At 34.8% G+C, this 18,685-nt stretch overlaps 1 protein-coding gene across 1 annotated transcript; it reads right to left on the bottom strand.

The window, feature by feature from the left end:
- Window positions 1-3,903: 3,903 nt before the first annotated feature.
- On the bottom strand, window positions 3,904-7,351 carry LOC123562409 (crotonobetaine/carnitine--CoA ligase-like). The gene is made up of 2 exons (XM_053527464.1): window positions 6,533-7,351; window positions 3,904-6,120 (listed from the first exon to the last, which is right to left on the bottom strand). The coding sequence occupies exons 1-2, from the start codon at window positions 7,336-7,338 to the stop codon at window positions 5,385-5,387; spliced, it is 1,542 nt and encodes a 513-aa protein (XP_053383439.1). The 5' UTR covers window positions 7,339-7,351; the 3' UTR covers window positions 3,904-5,384.
- Window positions 7,352-18,685: the final 11,334 nt, after the last annotated feature.

Below are 18,685 nucleotides of genomic sequence, written 5' to 3' on the forward strand. Positions count from 1 at the left end.
CGAAAGAAAGAGTTCATTTCATTTAATGCAAATGCGTAATTGATGCTATTATGGCAAAACATGATTGATATATTACAAGAAAAACGTCAATTCCGCTCTTGTGTTTTAGCGAAAATTCCATTTTCATTCGCAGAGTGTTTGATAAAAATAAAATGATATTTTGCCGGAATGGTTAAAATTGAAAGATACATTAAGAATTTTCATTTAACAATCGGAATGTAAACCAGAAAATATTAGTGAAATGGAAAGTTCTCAATGATCGCAGAGGACGAGAAAATATTACAAAAAACAAGGATAAATATCCAACAGGGAAAGCATCGTTCCATAAAAAACAGCCTCCCCAAACGTTGACGCGCACATGACCAACACACACAAACACTTACACAAAGCAAGCACACCAACACACATTCACACAAAGCAAACAAAAACGTTGACACTCACATAACCAACATACAAACACTATTACACAAAGCAAACACACCAACATACACTCACACAAAGCAAACACACTAGGACAAAACGAACAAATAAAGGAACATATCGGGGTACCGCCTTGGAATGGTCAGTGGCAAAACCATCGCCGGTTTATGGTGCACTTAACCTCACTCTTACAACCACTATGTTCCAAAGTCACATGACAGTGAAAGTTATTCCCGCCAGGTGAAACCCTAACATACGCATTGGCAACAGAAGGCATGTTATGTAAAACACAAAAATACTCTTGTATATTTATATAAAAACAATCCTTATGAACTTAAAACGCGTGCACTCAGTGCCTTTGCTGAAGACGGAGCAACAAGAGAAACACCATTAAGGGCCTGACGAAACAGGCCAGAAGACAGAAATCAAAATAGCTCAGTCCCGGTGAGATTTAAGAACACTGAGTCCATATACGGGGGAAATTTTTACAGGCACCACGCGGCACTTTAAGACGGCTGATGAAATCTTTGAAAAGATCTGTCGGAAGCATGGAACACAACCAAGTAATATAATAGCAGACTCTGATTGCGTCTGTTCATGAGAAGTAGTGAAATGTGCAACACCCCTCACGCCCCCTTGCATCGGTCTGAGAGGACTCCAATTATAGTAAATTTAAATTGAATGTTCTCCATGATCCCATAGGACGAGAAAATATAACAACGCCGAGTCAAAATTGAAAATATTGAATCACAGCTGATACTAATGTGATGTATTTAAACTCTTGTATTGATATGTGTCATAAAATTTTTTCACATAGAAACCATCTTAGTGATCACAACTGATATTTTTACGCGAAAGGTCAAAAGTGTTCAAACGATGTAATAACTTTCAACCTTATGAAAATATTAGTTAAATTTTAGACATGTGTGTGTTGAAGTTATTCATTTATTACCTGCTATCAAACAAGTAAAGCAGGAGGATTATTATAATGCAATACGGATCTGTAAGCTATGAAAATTCGTGGTATCTGTACTTCAATCTTTAGTACAAAAACTTTTGATTGATTAAGAATTTTTTACACAGCGATAACTAATGAAAATAATAATGTTAAATCTACTTGATTAGATTTAAAATATTTTGTCAGAACCCAAAAATACTTCTCAAACTCGGAGATATTGTAACCAGTTACTAGGTCACAAAAACATCAAACGATTTTGATTGCGCAAATGTTTCATATAAGTATTTCCAATCGCGTTAACGCGAAATAATTACAACACTCAGTTCCATAAAATCTTAAAATGCGCTAGTTAAGAGTTTTATGCAATTGTTAGTGTGGATTGGGAATAAGTATTATTTACTTTCTGAACAATGATACTAAGCTAACAGTTTAAGAACATTTATATGTCCGTTGTTAACAATATTGCACCAGTTAAGCAACTGCGTATCAAACAAAGGATGGATGCTGATATATTAGATGCAATAAACCAGAGAGATTTAGCTTTTAAGCAATATAGAAAAGTCAGAAGTGATGAGAACTATTGTACTTTTAAATCTTTACGTAACAAAAAACAATATTTGATTGATTCGGCAAAGAAAAGCTTTTTTACCGAGAATCTTGAAGAAAATAAAAATGATTCCAAATCACTGTGGGCTATCCTTAAAAATCTTGGCTTACCTTCTAAGAAAGGGTTATCTTCTTCAAGCTCCAACATATGTCTGAATATTGATGGTAATAATTGTTTTGATAAGGAAACTATTGCTGACTCTTTCAATACATTCTACACTTCAGTTGCCTCAAAACTTCTTGAAAAATTGCCGGCTAGGGTTAATAAGTTTTATGGCAGTTTAGGTGTGCTTTTGAATAACTACTCTTTTTCACTAGTTTCTGAAAATCAGGTATTGAAATACTTACCTTAGCTAGGTGCTAATAAAGCTACAGGTTTAGATGGTATACCTTCCCGTTTTGTAAAAGATGGAGCTTGCATTATTGCTGAACCTCTTGCTCATGTCATAAATTTGTCCCTCATTCAAGGTGTGGTACCAGATGATCTCAAATTAGCCAGGGTTGTTCCCATTTTTAAGAAGAATGACAAAACTTCTGTAGGTAACTATCGCCCAGTTTCAATTCTGAGTATTGTATCCAAGATTTATGAAAGGGTTGTATACGACCAAGTTGAATCATACTTCAAGGTAAACAAATTACTGTACAAATTTCAGTCTGGGTTCAGAAGTGGTTTCTCAACAGACACATACCTAATTCATTTAACAGATTATATAAGGATGGAGATGGATAAAGGTCATGTAGTAGGTATAATTCTGTTAGATCTCCAAAAGGCTTTCGACACAGTAGACCATTCCATTCTGATTATGAAGCTTCGTTCAGCGGGACTTGGTGATGACATTTTAAGATGGTTTCAGTCATATCTTTCAGGAAGACAACAGCTGGTGGATGTCTCTGGTACTCATTCTGCTTCTGCTCCCATTACCTGTGGAGTTCCACAGGGGTCCATACTAGGCCCTCTTTTATTTTTAATTTACGTCAACGATATGTCAACTGTGGTTAAAAACAAGCTATTGTTATATGCAGATGATTCTGGTATACTTGTTTCAGGTCAATGTAAGTCATCTGTAGAAAAATCTTTGAAAGATGACCTGCATCTTGTCAGTCAATGGTTGGTAGATAATAAATTGTCACTTTATTTAGGTAAAACTGAGTCAATCTTATTTGTGTCTAAACATAGAATAAGGTCAAATCCAACTCTTGATATTACATGTAATGGTACAACTATTGAACCAACTTCTACTGTCAAATATCTTGGTGCATCCCTTGATCAGACCCTATCTTTCGATTCAGTGGCTCGCTCCATATTAAAAAAGGCTAACGCAAGGTTAAAATATCTATATTGGAAGAAACGTTATCTTACTCAACACACCAAGAAACTTCTTGCCATGGCCCTAAACCCGAAAAATATTTCTACGCCTGTTCTATATGATACCATAGTCTGACTCAGTTACTTAAATCCAAGCTCCAAACCACACAGAATAAGTTAATGAGGTTTGTTCTGGACCTTGATGCTAGGTCGCACATTGGCCCAGAGCAATTTAAATCTATCAACTGGTTACCAGTCAACAAACGTGTAGACCAGATTATCCTGTGTCATGTTTTTAAGATAAAAAATGGGTTAGCCCCGGACTACATGGGAGACAATTTTATCACAGGATACTGTTCATTCATATAGGACAAGGTTAAGCCACAAAGGTGCTTTTGCTGTTCCAAAGGTCAAAGGTTTTGGGGTAAAGTCCTTTTTCTTTTCTGGTATTTCCCTATGGAATAAATTGCCTGCTAGTATAGAACAGACTGAGAAATTACCTGTTTTTAAAACGTTAGTAAAGAATTATTTACTAGACAGTTTAGCATAATTACTTTAATGTTTTTAATAACTATTTAATGTGTTTTAATAACTATTCTTATGGCCTTCGATGTATGAACATTTTAATTTAAGCTCGCATTTTACTTTTTGAAATAGTTGTGCAATTTCCATCTAGTCACATAATTCTCTATTTGATATAGCTGTGTAATTTCCATCTAGTCACATACTTCAATTTCCATCTAGTCACATAATTCTGTAAACTCTGTTATGCCTCTCTATGTCATGCCACCAACACAAAGGACCACAGTGGAAATAAGAGTTTTCTCTTTTTTGTGTAATCCTTGGTGACGGTGTGCCTGTCATGGCTATTTTTAATTTCATGTATGTATTATGTTATTATGTTGTAATTACTATACATGTTGTTTTTAATTGTCCATGTATGTGCACTCCTTACCGAAATAAATCTATCTTACCGAAATAAATCTATCTATCTATCTATCTATTTCAGAGTTTACTATATTTGTACATCAATTTCCTGTAAACAGCATTATGTATTAATTATGTCAAAGATGAATTCGTTTCAAATCAGGGTACCAGTATTTAATTTTCTGTTTCTCAAAGATCTTATATGTTGGTTCTTTTCAATCGACATCGGTCCTGTGTCCTTTAGTTCGGCCGTTCTGCGGCACACAAAAAGAAGAAATTGACGACATTTTGTTAGTTTGTATCTTTTCGTTTAATCTTACTGGCTCAAGAGCAAGAACGAAGAGACGTAGTTTCGCAGACAAAAAAAAGGAAGAAGAAAAAATACGTTGTATCGGACGACATAGAATATAACCGTTCCGACTGCGCTCCGGATTACCTTTAGCCTGCTGCCGGCAAGTGATTCTGCCTTTGAGACCAGTGCAGACCAAGGTCAGCCTGCACATGGTTTGCACTGTTTGCTATTCAGTCAGTAAATCTTTATTTAACACCCCTTTGAATAGTAAGTGGTAGTGCCCAAATTGAATGATGGACAAGTCTATTTTAAAAATTTAGCAGACTAGGGGTTAAAGACAAGAGGCAACTGAACGATAAACCGAAGCTAACAGAACTCAGCCAACATAGTTTTTATTGTTTGGTTTCCTGTCAGACTACATCATTATTTCGAAGACGTATCAACCAAATTTTATAATGTGCATAATTGCTAAGCTAGCAATAGTTGCGGCAACAGAACAGATACAGCTTTAGGCGAGAGGTTCAGTTGCAAAACATATCTAGATGGACGCAGAAGATTAAAAGGCTGCTTAGAATCTAGTAATGTTTTGAGACAATGCCCATTGCATGTTGATGATGTTTATGATTGAATGAAAACTGTGAAATGATATGAGTGCAAAAATAAGTGATGAACTACAAGATATGCTTTCGGGGTCTTCGATTTCGATGGAATAAAAAAGAACATTTTACAGTATAACAGTTTATATTAAGAGTGTCTTGACAACTTGTTATGCAGTCTAATGGTATACGTATATGTGTGTGTTTCATTTTGCTATATACTGGTTATAGGAGGCTATGTTCAGATACCCAGTCTCTTTATCAACATTTTCTTTCCTGTTATCCTTTTACGGAAGCTGCAGCAATTCTTGCCAATTCGATTCTCGACGTCTTACCGGTTCTTGTCTCTGGAAACTTCGCAAATAATAGATAAAACTTCGGAAGGACTGTAAACACACCCTTTCTATCATTGTGTAAACCTTCACAAAAGGTTTGAACTTGTGCCGCAGTTAGTCCACTTCCAGGTTTTGGGACTATGCTTACGCAAAGCAACTGGTAGCTGACATCATCTGGAACCGGTACCACAACAACGGATTCAATGCCTGGGCAAGCTTTTATAACAGGTTCCATAACTTCCGGTAAGACATTTATGCCGCCAGATATTATTATATTTGATTTCCTTCCATCAATATAGAAAAACCCGTCTTCATTCATTTTACCAAGATCGCCCGTTCTGTACCAACCATCCTTTGATTTTACACGATCAGTTCTGACTTTATCATTGAAATAACCTTTGAACATACAAGGGCTACGGATGTAAATTTCACCCCCTGTATTCACTGGAACTATCTGTTCGTTGTCATCAACAATTTTAACCTCTAAGCCAGGTCCTGCTACCACCCTTCCACACGCATATTCTGTAAATTGTTCGGGGTCGTCGACAACCATTGAGGACATCAATATGAATTCGGTTGCCCGTAACCGCAGCATAGATATTTGCAAACACTTCCAATACTTGACACTATACTTCTTGTTAGTGGCTGACCTCCAGTGAGGATCATCTTCACCGGCCAGTCACGTGGTAAATTATCCTATGTAAATAATAATAACAGTATATGATAGTGTTATCTAATTATAATAATAACAGTTATTTATTTATTACTAGCTGACATCTGAACAATACCTGATGTTTCACAAATGAATTTAAGGGAAATGGATAATTAATTGGAATTGGAACAACACCGGTTACTTCATATTATAAAGGATAGTGAACATTTAAAAGTTGACGTTTAAATGCATAATGAGTAGTAATGTTTTCTTAGTGATAGAGGAAATATTAAGTGAATACTAAAATTATACCTTTTGCTTCATAATTGCATGAAGTAATGGTGGCAAGGCGAAAACAACGAACATTTTTCTCTACCAATGATCTCAATCATCTCAGATATCGCATCTTGTGGTGGCTTTCGGAATCCAGAAATTGTTACACGTTTCTGACCAATGAGACAAGACAAGGGCAGTCCTCCAATCCACGTGAATGGGGGTCATTGAAGTACACATTCTCCGGAGTGAACCAGCCACAGTCTTGAAACAAACACGTCAATAATAATGATTTATGAGTATGTGCAACCAGTTTCGCTATTCCTGTGCTTCCTGATGTCTGCAACAACACCGCTATCTCGTCTTCATCTATTGGTGGTAGCTTGATTTCGTTATCCGTTTCATTCACTAGATCATCCAATCGTCTGCATTTAAACTGTGGTTCGATATTCGCTGGATCATGAACTATTAGGTTCCTCAGGTATGGCATTTGTTCACATTCAACTTCTCCACTGTCATTACAAGAGTTAACAAGCCTTTTGATGATTTTCAAGTTTTCTCCGTCCCATCCTGGATCCATCACTAATGTTGAACATTTCTCTAACCGTTTCATTACTTCAATAATGTCACTGCCGTCCTCGTAAACAAACGCAATAGGCACCGGTATTGCTCCAGCCATCATCGCACCAAACGTTATGTATAGCCATTCCGGACATGTCCTCAAGTTGACAGCCACTAACTCTCTTTCCTTGACTCCAATTTGTACAAGTGACATGGCAGTGGAAAATGAGTTTTCATAAAGCATTTTCCAGCTAACGACATCCCAAAATTTTCTTTCTCCAGAAGCAAAAACAAATGCTTCATTTTCTTTTAGTTTTTCAGCATAATATTTCAAATAATCTGGAATTGTTTTAAGTCCAAATTTTCCAAAATTTGTCAGTTTCTCACCTTTAACATTACTTTCTGAATACATCAGTTGCGTTAACTGTTTTAAAGCGATGTGCGATAATGAAATATTATGTACTTATTTAATATAGTTAAACAAATGAAGTATTTGCATGCGGCAACACATCTTAATTCGTGACTACAAGTTACAAATATGTTTGTCAGTTGATGTAAGCAAACTGAAGACATCTTTCGCTCATTACAGTTAAGGTAGAGGGACGTGCTGTGTCATTTTGATCTAAATGGTTTGACTCTATGTTAAGTTATTTTAAATGACAGTCGATGAACATCAATTTTGATAGCATTTCCGCATAATGAGAAATTATTTCTCATTTCCATTGAAGAAATAAGATAAATGTAGCCATCAAAGGTATAAAACTTGGCAAATAACTGGCTGCTTACTATATTATCTAGCACAAACACTTTGAGTTCAGGCAGGCCAGGTGAAAGGCTTTTGACCCTATGGAACATCTTATCCAACTGTTCTTCCATAATTCCTGGTAAGTTTGATCAGTACTGGACAATATTTAAGAAATATCAAAATTTAACATCAAAGATTTAGTTACGTTTTGAACTAACTAACAACTTCTATACTTTCGTTCAATAATTCATATAGACTCAAATAGTACATTAAGATATTGTTAAATCATATTTTGGTTGATTTAAATTAGAAGTATTCATACATTTGGGTCAAGAAGAATAAAGGTTAGGTGTTACAGCATTATTATTATTATATTTACAACTCGTATTGGAAGGAATAGTGAGTAACATATATTTTCAAAACAGCAAAAGTTTATACTATCTAGGACATTATTTCTTGAGCCGTTTCCCAGGTACAAACTTAAGTCGTCAATTCGCTTGAGTAAAACATCGTTTAGCCAAAACTTCATTTATCAAACACGCATTATTACCACAACGGCCGATTAATATATTCCAATCCCTGTGTTTGTACAAGGTTCATTGCTACCTCTGTGCAATATATTAACAAATAAACCAGGACAGACAATGTCGGAGCCCGTTCCACGAATCAATCGTAGGCCCATTTTCCACAGGAAAACGTACTGTAAAACAAACTTGAGTATGTATATTCCACAGAAAGACGCAGATGTGTCATTTATTTATACTCTAAACGTTTAGATATAATTTACATTCTACAGAAAAAGCTAATATATATATATATATATATATATATATATATATATATATATATATATATATATATATATATATATATATATAGTCTGCTATTATTCTTTTTTGGTTGCATTCTATGCTTCCAAGGAAACTTTTTACAGATTTTATCAATACGGTACTTGTATGTTAGTATGTTATAATAACACAATTCAGGGCATGGCGATTTTTCAGCTTTTAATGAAGAAAGACCCGATGTGCCCTTCCCTTGTATTATTTAAGCACGGGATTGCACCTTCATAGAACTTCTAACCGTAGCGAATACTTGATCTTTTATCGTTGTATATAATCAACTTTTCACAGTCGTACTTTTGACATTTCACTATCGTGGTTTTGCCGTTCGGCATCGTAGTATCGTGATATCAGTTTTGTCTTAGATATGCACCAAGGGATCAAAAACAATAGAAAATAACATTAGAAAAGATTTTCACATCAAATCAATCTGAATAATTGGGCTAGTCTGGTACAAAATTCAATGACTTAACGGACAGCAAGATTAGTATTACACTAAATACATTCAAAAACGTTTACTTGCCATCTCGGATAATGCTGACTCTTCCAGCCAAATGTTCGTGCAAGTTTTGCTCATTTGTACGATTTTTAAATTTGCTCTGCCGACAGTATTTTAAGGTAAATTTGGCTATTAAAAAAAAGGAAATCATAAACTTGCATTTGAATTATCGTTTTAAAAAAATATCAAGAGTAAGATGTCATGCTGATTATTTATCTAATTAAATCAATTGTCTATTGAATATAACAATAACTTTTCCAAATACCTTCCTGTCGGAAATATTGCCTTTAAGTTACGGTCTCGAAGAAGGAAATGAGGAACAAACAATACATATTGATTCTTTCAACAATGATATATATAAAAGGTAAAGGTAAAGGTCTTGTTTATTATAGTGTCACCCCTATTGAAAGGGTCAGCCAATTTGACTTATGAGACACCTTTTATTATGCGTACCAATTACCTCCCAACTTCTACCACTATGCCAGGCGCCAGGCGGATAGAAATCGGTAACCATTCATTTAACTAGCTCGCGGCTCACGAACCGGCCATTTCGGAATGAGTCCCATGACAAACATCCCCGGACGAACGCTCCCCATGGGGCTCGAACCTTCGACCTCCCGATCCCGAGGCGGACGCCTTAACCACTGGGCCACGGTGAAAAAAGCCAACGGTCCAGACGAAACAATAAAATGGCAAATGAAACTTTAGTTCAAGCAGCGATTCCTCAAGGTTTTACATCAGAGCTTGACTTTTCTTACATTTTATAAATTATATGCTGCCATTGAAAAAAATAACTGTGATTTAGATAAAAAAAAATTGCTGACGACAAATAATACAAACTCATAATAAAGATAACCCAGTTGTCGAAACAAATCCAAAATATAGTTTATAAAACTTAACTAAATGTATGATGGAAGAGCATGCTGAAAAGCATCAGGTATTAGCTATGATACTCAATTAAACATCAATAACAGGCAATTTTGATACTTTACATGATGATAAGACTGTTTTGAATTTACAATGTCTGTATATATATACAATCATTTAACTTGGAGAAAACAACTGTATATCAATGTTTAACGCAAAACAACACTACTCAGATATTTATCACAATCTATGAGTATAACTACAATTCACACATTCTTCTTCCAGCTGAAAATGGCAATGTTGTATGGATAGGAAAGGCAAATATTATGCCACTCTAGTGAAACTGTGGTAGCTTTTAACTATTAAACAGGTCAGGCATCCTTCACACTATGAATATTAGTAATTTGATTAAAAATGTGTCCTGCTCTACAAAAGGAACTCGAAATACCTTGATCAAACGCAACATTTGAGCCGTGCCATGGGAAAACCAACATAGTGGGTGTGCGACCAGCATGGATCCAGACCAGCCTGCGCATCCGCGCAGTCTGGTCAGGATCCATGTTGTTCGCTAACAGTTTCTCCAACTCCAATAGGCTTTAAAAGCGAACAGCATGGAGCCTGACCAGACTGCGCGGATGCGCAGGCTGGTCTGGATCCATGCTGGTCGCAAACCCACTGTGTTGGTTTTCCCATGGCACGGCTCATTTTATGATAATTATATCGGTCTCAGAGGTAGTCCCAGGATATGGAATGTATGCATTTATGGTAAAAATCATGTCACGCTCATCTGCAAGCTGTTTTAATAACGGCTTGGAAAAGCTATTATTTTGTCTTGTTCATGCCCTACGGATGGTTAAAATGATATCGTCAAAATGTTATCAAAATGACCACTTACTGCGCTTATCTCGGTATATAATAACCAGCCCTTTCAAATTATATGTGATGATGAAACCGACTGTAAACGATCAGCATTTATACACAAAATATAACAATATAAAATATCATAATTCCGATTTCGTGTTGGCATTTTGATGGGAAACTTATATGATAGGCGACATTTACATAACTTTTCGAGATAATTAAAAGAAACCTTCATCAAGAGACTAAACATTGACTGGAATAAAACTGTAGTAACTAAAGTGACATTTAGGTGATATCAAAATGCTTGTAGCCTAACCAGTAAGTATATCTTATATTTATTTTTTGCACACTGTTTAACAGTAAAGTTCTTAGAAATGTGTCAAGATTTCTTACGAACGAAGTATATACTTTTTAGTGCAGTTTTCGGACAATATCTGCTAATTACATATATGACTATTAATTTCGAGGGATTATCTAACAGTTATAAGTAAATATATAACATACACCATGAACTAAGGCTTTGTCGTACGTATGTCTATTTGTGTAATTATTACGATATTAACATAGATCTATTATATTTTTTTCTGCATAACATATAGTCTGTCGTAAGTAAAGATATACATATGTGTATGTAATGCCATAAAGTATAAACTGTACGTTTGGGTTGGTTTAGCAGAAAGACCTAGAGTTAGATCCATTAATTTACATATTTAATTTGAAGAAAGAACCTTAAAAAGGCTAAAGGAAAATGTAAATATATTTCAGCTTCGTGCATAATCCATTTTATCACACAATGTAGAAATAAAAAAAGATGAATTGATTCCTGTCCTATATTGTGGCTGTTTTCGCCAACTTCGGTCTATCGTTCTGGACTCGCAAAAGAATGAAGTACGACCTTTTATCAGTTGGCGTCTATTCTTGCATATGAACTACCTTTTTCGCTGGATCTGGGCATGTTTTAACGGCGAAAAATCATGTAAAAACAAGATATTTTACATGTTGCTAATGCATGATTTTTATTTTTAAAATGCTCTGCCAGATTCGAATTACTTTTATGCATGTAGACAGTGGGTATCTACATTTTCTTACTTCCATAAAATCTTCTTGGTAGCATAAAAATGTTCTTATCCAACCCATAGTGTAAAACATGACATATTAAATAACCCACCCCAAACGCACTGCCATCTCCTCAACAATCCCTGTTTTATCTCCTTTAAATTGACTGTGGAATTTTCGTCGACATGAATGTATTGAATCGCATGCAACTTGTGCCATTATCTATTTTTTGAAATCATATCAACGATTTTTGGAAATATCAATAGGTGTGTTTTAATTTAATTTCTCACAGAATTCATACTTAGAAGCAGGTCAACACGTTTGTGAACGTCTGTAATAAAGAGAAATAAGAATGATCGTTTTAAAACATGAAGTGCATGCTTTTGTAGTGATGTTGATTGGTGGGCCCTGTATTAAAACATGTTGACCGTTTCCAAGAACAACAAAATAGTAACTAAAAATTGTACCGGATTAAGTTTTCGTGTCATGATTTTTATGCAAAATTAGCATGTTAAACGATTTTTTGTGTAATAATTATGCAGAAGCCCTTCAGATATGTTAGTGACCTCGATCTCCAGTCTTTGTAACAAACATTACTTTGGGCTTTTACAGACGTTTATACACAATACTTGTATTATTCCTTTTATTTGTTATATACTGCCGTAAGCGAAAGAACGATACTACGTACAATCAGAAAGACGACAATTAAAATATGTCGTCTTTTCTCGGAGAAATTGTCTCCTTTCCGTTCAGATGCGGGCAGACGCCATATTCGTTGTGGGGTTGTTTTTTTTTTTTTTTTTTTTTTTTTTTTTTTTTTTTTTTTACAGGCGTCAGTACGACGGAATGAAGCCATCAATGTCTTGTGTGCGCCTTCGTAATAATACGTACTCGTACTAATACGTATTTAAACGTCAATGATTTCATTCAAGAGCATGTTTGCGATAAATTATTTTGATTCTAACATGGTATCAACGAGTTTTATGTACATCCGTTATACCAGATATTTGCCTGTTTTGTGTGTGACCGCTATGACATTGTACGCTAAAACGTAATAATTCTGACGTACAGACATTGTTGTTGTTGTCTTATTATAATATAATATTTTATGATATCAAATATGATTTTAATTTAACTGTGTATATTTAAATCTCAAGTTCCTAACTTTTACCACACGGTGTAAAGAAATTAAAGAATATGCTTCTGTCCGTGCAAAAATCACGTAAAGATTGACAGTTGTCACTCGGTTTTGTTTTCGTCTGTCATTCTGTCGCAAATTTTATTAGTTTGCGTCTTTTCGTTCTGTCGTAATGTTGTACAAGCACAGGATCAAAAACACTTCAACTATGACGTGTCGCCTTCTTTACATTCCGGCACGGTCATAAACTCCCCAAACGATATTTGGAACTTTTTCGATGTCTTTTTTCACGACAGAACAAAATGGACAAAAATCTGTATATTTTGAGCTCGTGATTCTCCATTTTCAGACGATACTGGAGATATTGCAAATGAATTTATTTCAGCTTTATTTTTGAAAATTTATCTGGTTTCTGAATTTCACTCCACAATTTTGTGTAGATATTGACGATTTTTTTTTAAACCTTGTTTATTTCATACCACTGTGTACCAATGTGTCTAGACTAATAATTTTGAAGGTCTATTGATCATTTTTATTCTGTGTATATTTTCAGTTCTTGTTCATTGTTGGGCAATACTCGCTGTGACAAATGCAACGTCAGGTAATGAGTCCAGTTGTCAAAGACTTTCGTATATATTTCGAAGATTTAGCTATTGTTTACGAGAGGATTATGTTTCGGATTTCAGACGTATAATTGATACTATGCTGCAGTGATGGTATTATCAAGGGCGATGAAATACTTACAGAATTGACGCAGGTCTGCAGGTAGGCATACGTACGTTTTCTCTCGCATCTCCTGGCTGGAGATGTGCATACAGACAGATGATACAAATGTATGAAAAATAAAATTCATGGTTTTAGGAAGTATACTATGCTTTTTCCCATTACTGACCTAACACAGGACTGAGCCTTTTTTTTAATTATTTAGTCTAGAATATATTTTAGTGTTTCTTTTTTATTCTTGCATAAAACTTGATAAAAAGCTTCGCTTTGTTTCCTTTGGCATACGGTTCAAGCCAGAAAAACATATGTCACAAAAAAAGAAACTTTATTACACTTCAAATAATATAAGAAATATAAACTGGAATCACATTGATATGTGCGTTTAAAGCATCATGTGTCGTTATTTCTGTTTACGGACTTTAAGTACATATATAGGATTTCATAGAAAAATGGCTCCCAATTTGCAGCATGCCTTATATTGGATTGATGACCAACCGAATAATTAATGTCACATGAATAATGAAAGTCCGAATTACTAAATGTATAACTATTTTCGCATTTTGTTTACAAACACGTCAATTTCTTTGTTTGTTCTGGTTTTAACGCCGCTTTTCAATAGTATTTCAGTTATGTAAGAGTGGGCAGTTAACCTAACCAGTGTTTCTGGATTCTGGATTTTGTACTAGTACAAACCTGTTCTCCGCCAGTAACTGCCAACTTCCCAACATGAATCAGAGGTTGAGGACGAATGATTTTAGACACAATGTCTTTAATCAAATCGTCACGGAGAACATACGCCTCGCCCAGGGATCGAACTCAATACCCCGTGATCCGTAGATCTGCGCTCTCCCTATTGAGCTAAGCGAGCGGGCACAAACACGTCCAACAAGCTATAATATTCTTTTCAGAATTTGTGTAAAATGAGTTTGCTGTCGTAAAATTGATCTTGTTTCTCAAGGTATGAGAGATGGTAAATGTTTAGTGACGGAGGACTCCTTTTTAACATATTTTGTCATTTCGGGTCTCTTAAGAAAAAGTCAGGCTAGGTACCATTTTCATGGAAACAAATGTATGGTACTGAACATGTCTTAATATGAACACCTCGCCAATGAGTTTACAATAAATACACATTACAAAGTACATAATATCTATGAGGAAAGTAAAACTGCACGAGTAATTAAGGATTTCAAAAGTTACTTTCTTCTTTAAAAATGCATGGCATTTTTTATATCTACCATTTAATCCAGCCGATCAAATATCATACATTTTAACATACCCAAGTGTTAACTCCATTAAGTTACAATGGAAACTGAAATGTCAACATCTTGACGTTCAAATATCTTATCGAGTCCGTAGCATTTTTGTGACGTCATTTTTATGCGTGTCGTCGCGTTTTAAAGTTCTTTAACGCTGAAGAAAATATATAATCATTACATATGTAGTATCTGTGTATAAGAAATAGATTATTAGATTTGCATTGAGAAATATGCATTCGTTCTTTCACGGAATAATACTGCTTTCCAAAAGTCGCGCTGAACTCGTATATTTCACGATACACATTTAATAACCATACATTATATTTTTTTCTCCCTTTGTGTTTGTTTCTGTTTCAAAAAAGAAACATATTGTATCTCAACGTATTGACATACTAGTAGTACCTTGAGATTAGGTTTAAACGACGCGAATTATTAAGTTCAGTAATCGAGAGACTGAAGAAAAAATCACCTCGTGTGTTGAAAAGATCGTCACAGATTGTCCGACGCTGGAAGAGATATTAAACAAAACAGTTGAAAACAAGATTTCACTCTTTTTTTAGAACGATAATCCGTCAAGCATAATCAGTGAAGGTACGATAGATGTGGTCCCAAAATGCATCACGCTCATAACGTACTGAAGGCGTTGGCGTGTTTTATTATTTCGTGTATCATGATTCAAAGGTCAGATATGCTGGAATTTAACCATGTTGAGCCGCGTTATATCATACAACAAACTAAAAGAAAGCCACCTTTTTGGTGGTGGGGGGGGGGGGGGGGGGAAGGGTAGTTTTACTTTGATTTGCCCTTGTCCTTAAGTCTGTCCAAGCGAACGAAACTACATCTATTGGGTACCGAGGACAATAGGTAACGGTAAATTCTGTTCCTTCCGCCACCGCTTACTGGTTATTTTCTTTCCATTGTTTGTACTTGATAACGAAGTAAATACCCAATAAAGGTTTGCCTGTCCGATTGTACGTCCGTCCAAATTGGAATCGCGCGTATCTCAAAACCTTTTTGACATTGAGTCATCAGGCCTCATAGAATTATTGATCAGTATATGAATTGTGCAACTTGGGTCTTGTTTTGGAATTCACTAACTGGCCTTTGACTTTGTCACAAAATGTCCGTCCTTCCGACTTTGTGTGGTACATATCTCAAAAAGTATTTGACCTAGAGTTATCAAATCTCCTAGGGTTGTTGATCAGCATTGGGAAATGTGCACCTTTAGTTTTGTTTTGGATTTCACTCAGAAAGACTTGGCTTAGTCAAAAATAGCCATAAAAGAACATAACAGAATAAATGATAGGGTCATAAAATATTACAGGAATGTTATTCAACATGTGATGTTATGTTTGGGATTTCACTCTCACAGCCCGGAGTTATAGCCTTTGACCGAAACAGTTTATGAATATTTTTGAGCACATGAAATTCTGCACCTGGCGATTATTTTGGGATTTCACTCAACTAGATCAGAGTTATAGAGCCGCTATTTCATTCAAAATGCGTTTATCGGGTATTAAAGTTTGTTTCGCATGTAACTCAAAAATTGTTTTACCTAAGTTGTAAAACATTACAGGACTATTATATAGCATGTGAAGTTTGACATCTGGTGTTCTGTATTGAAAAACATTCAGTCAGACCTGAGTTATGGTCCTTGACTAAATGAAAAAATACACACAAATTGTTTAAAAATTTGTGTTGCATGTATCTTAAGAATATTTGACCTGAAGTCATATTATTCAGTACGTGAGTTTGTGCACCTGGGATTTTCTCTGAATTTCTCTCTACAAGACCAGAGTTATGGTCCTTGACTTAGTCAAAAAATATGCATTAAAGGCATAAAAGAATGTGTCCAATATGTTTCAAAGAGATAGGAATTGTACTCAGCATGTGAAAATGTGCACCTGGGATTCTATTTGGGAGTTAACACCTCCTACCCCCAGCACAGATACAGTATGTATATTCGTTGACATATTTTTTCATCAAGCTTATTATATGTAACTTTTTTTTATTAAACATATAAAGATAGCGTCCTTTAAACCATTCTTAAAACAAATGATTTAATTTTTAAAATTTGTTTTCTGCTCCGCAGAAACAAGTACATAAATGAGTTTTAAATTAACTGAAACGTGTAATGAACCTTAGACTAAATAAAGGATATCCATTGGGATATAAAATAAAGTGGCATGTAGCTTAAAATCTTTATCATTGTCATATTTTATTAAAACTTCTTTATTCCAGTTCAAATACATTAAAAGAATAAATAAAAAAATAAAACGTCACTTACATGTATGATAAACTGAAGTTATTCATTACTAGCAGAATCTTTCTGCAATTATGTTATTTCTCATGCTTTACACTAACAATGTTAAAATATTAAACAAAACATATTTTTGAGCAAAAAGTAGAGCGTGTTTAACCATAGTTTTTACTCAAACAGTTTATGTTTTAACAATCAAAGAAAAAAGAAGAAATATCCAAGTTCAGTTTTTAACAAGAAAGAAAACGAGAAAACATGTTTTAAAGAAGCATTAAGAAGAAGAAATATTGATATTTAGTCATTTTACGCCAACATTAACTTGGGTTATATAAGTCAATCTAATGATAACACAAGTGCATGCCACAAATTTGGGTTACTGAAAACATGTTTTATGGCCCCCGTTTAATTTATGAGATATAATGTAAATTTACGACGAATCCTACAAGATACTGATGATCAATGCAATCGCGTTTGGAAAGATTGTTGGATATGTTGTTGACGTGATGATGATCATATACCTTTGTTACTTTTCAAAGAGTTATATTGTTTGAAAGTACGAAAACTGAATCATTTTCTGACCTATTCAAAACAATTATTATTTTAATCAAAACGTTTTTGAAATGTTACTTAATTTGCATATTGTTATAACCACAATTTGATAGATACATTAATTTATTAATTAAAATATTGGTGACATCTTATTGTTGGTCCGGTTGTCCGTCTCTCTGTATGTCTGTTTGCCGCAAAATTGTGCCACATTAGTATCATTTTAACCGGCTAAAGATTTTAAAAGAAAACATGGCAAAAAATATAAACCATCAACATATAACTTTGTCAGTTGAAGGTCAATGACAAATGGCGAGACGAAAGGTCAGATTTTTAGTACTTTGTACCCAATTAATACCTTTTCAACCTCTGTAAGAACGATATTTTTGTCCCTGTAAGGTCAAGAGAAAAAGTCATACGATGGGATCAAATATCAAATAAGAAGAATTTCGTGCCCGCTCCTTCTTTCTTTGTACAAACCTTTGTACTATTTTTTATGATATAAGATATTGTACATATAATACATTATTGTACATACATCACTGACAGATATCAGATCATTATGTTATACTGCAGTTGAGATAATAAGTCACCTTCCAGTAGGAGACTTTGTATTGCATGTTGATATTTTTACACTTGTTTTGTCTTGTAGTATTGCAGCATGATTATATGTATAACGTTAATTGTTCCTCTGAGGGAAATCCAGTGTCCGAAGTATTCTGGGAGTGTGCACAAGAGGCCTTCTCCAAAGTAGAGGGAATAAATGCCTTGAATTAGCCTGTGAGCGATGCTCTGTCAATATATGAACGGTAAGATTTTTCTAACTTATAATGCGTACGTTTTCTGTGTTGATTAAAAAGCTGGTCACAGAATCTGTAAAAGGTTGCTAACACTACTTGTGTACATGGATATCTATGAAGGCTTTTAAGCTTCGGTTGCTGCTAAAAAGGGAGAAATTTAATAACC

Source organism: Mercenaria mercenaria, chromosome 2 (assembly GCF_021730395.1).
Source record: "Mercenaria mercenaria strain notata chromosome 2, MADL_Memer_1, whole genome shotgun sequence".
Classification (NCBI taxonomy): domain Eukaryota; kingdom Metazoa; phylum Mollusca; class Bivalvia; order Venerida; family Veneridae; genus Mercenaria; species Mercenaria mercenaria.

Coding starts and splice junctions, on each gene's coding strand:
- LOC123562409 (XM_053527464.1), bottom strand. CDS start 7,338: ATGTATTCAGAAAGTAATGTTAAAGGTGAGAAACTGACAAATTTTGGA. Junction 6,121..6,532: donor GTCTCATTGGTCAGAAACGT/GTAACAATTTCT, acceptor ATTTACCACGTG/ACTGGCCGGTGAAGATGATC.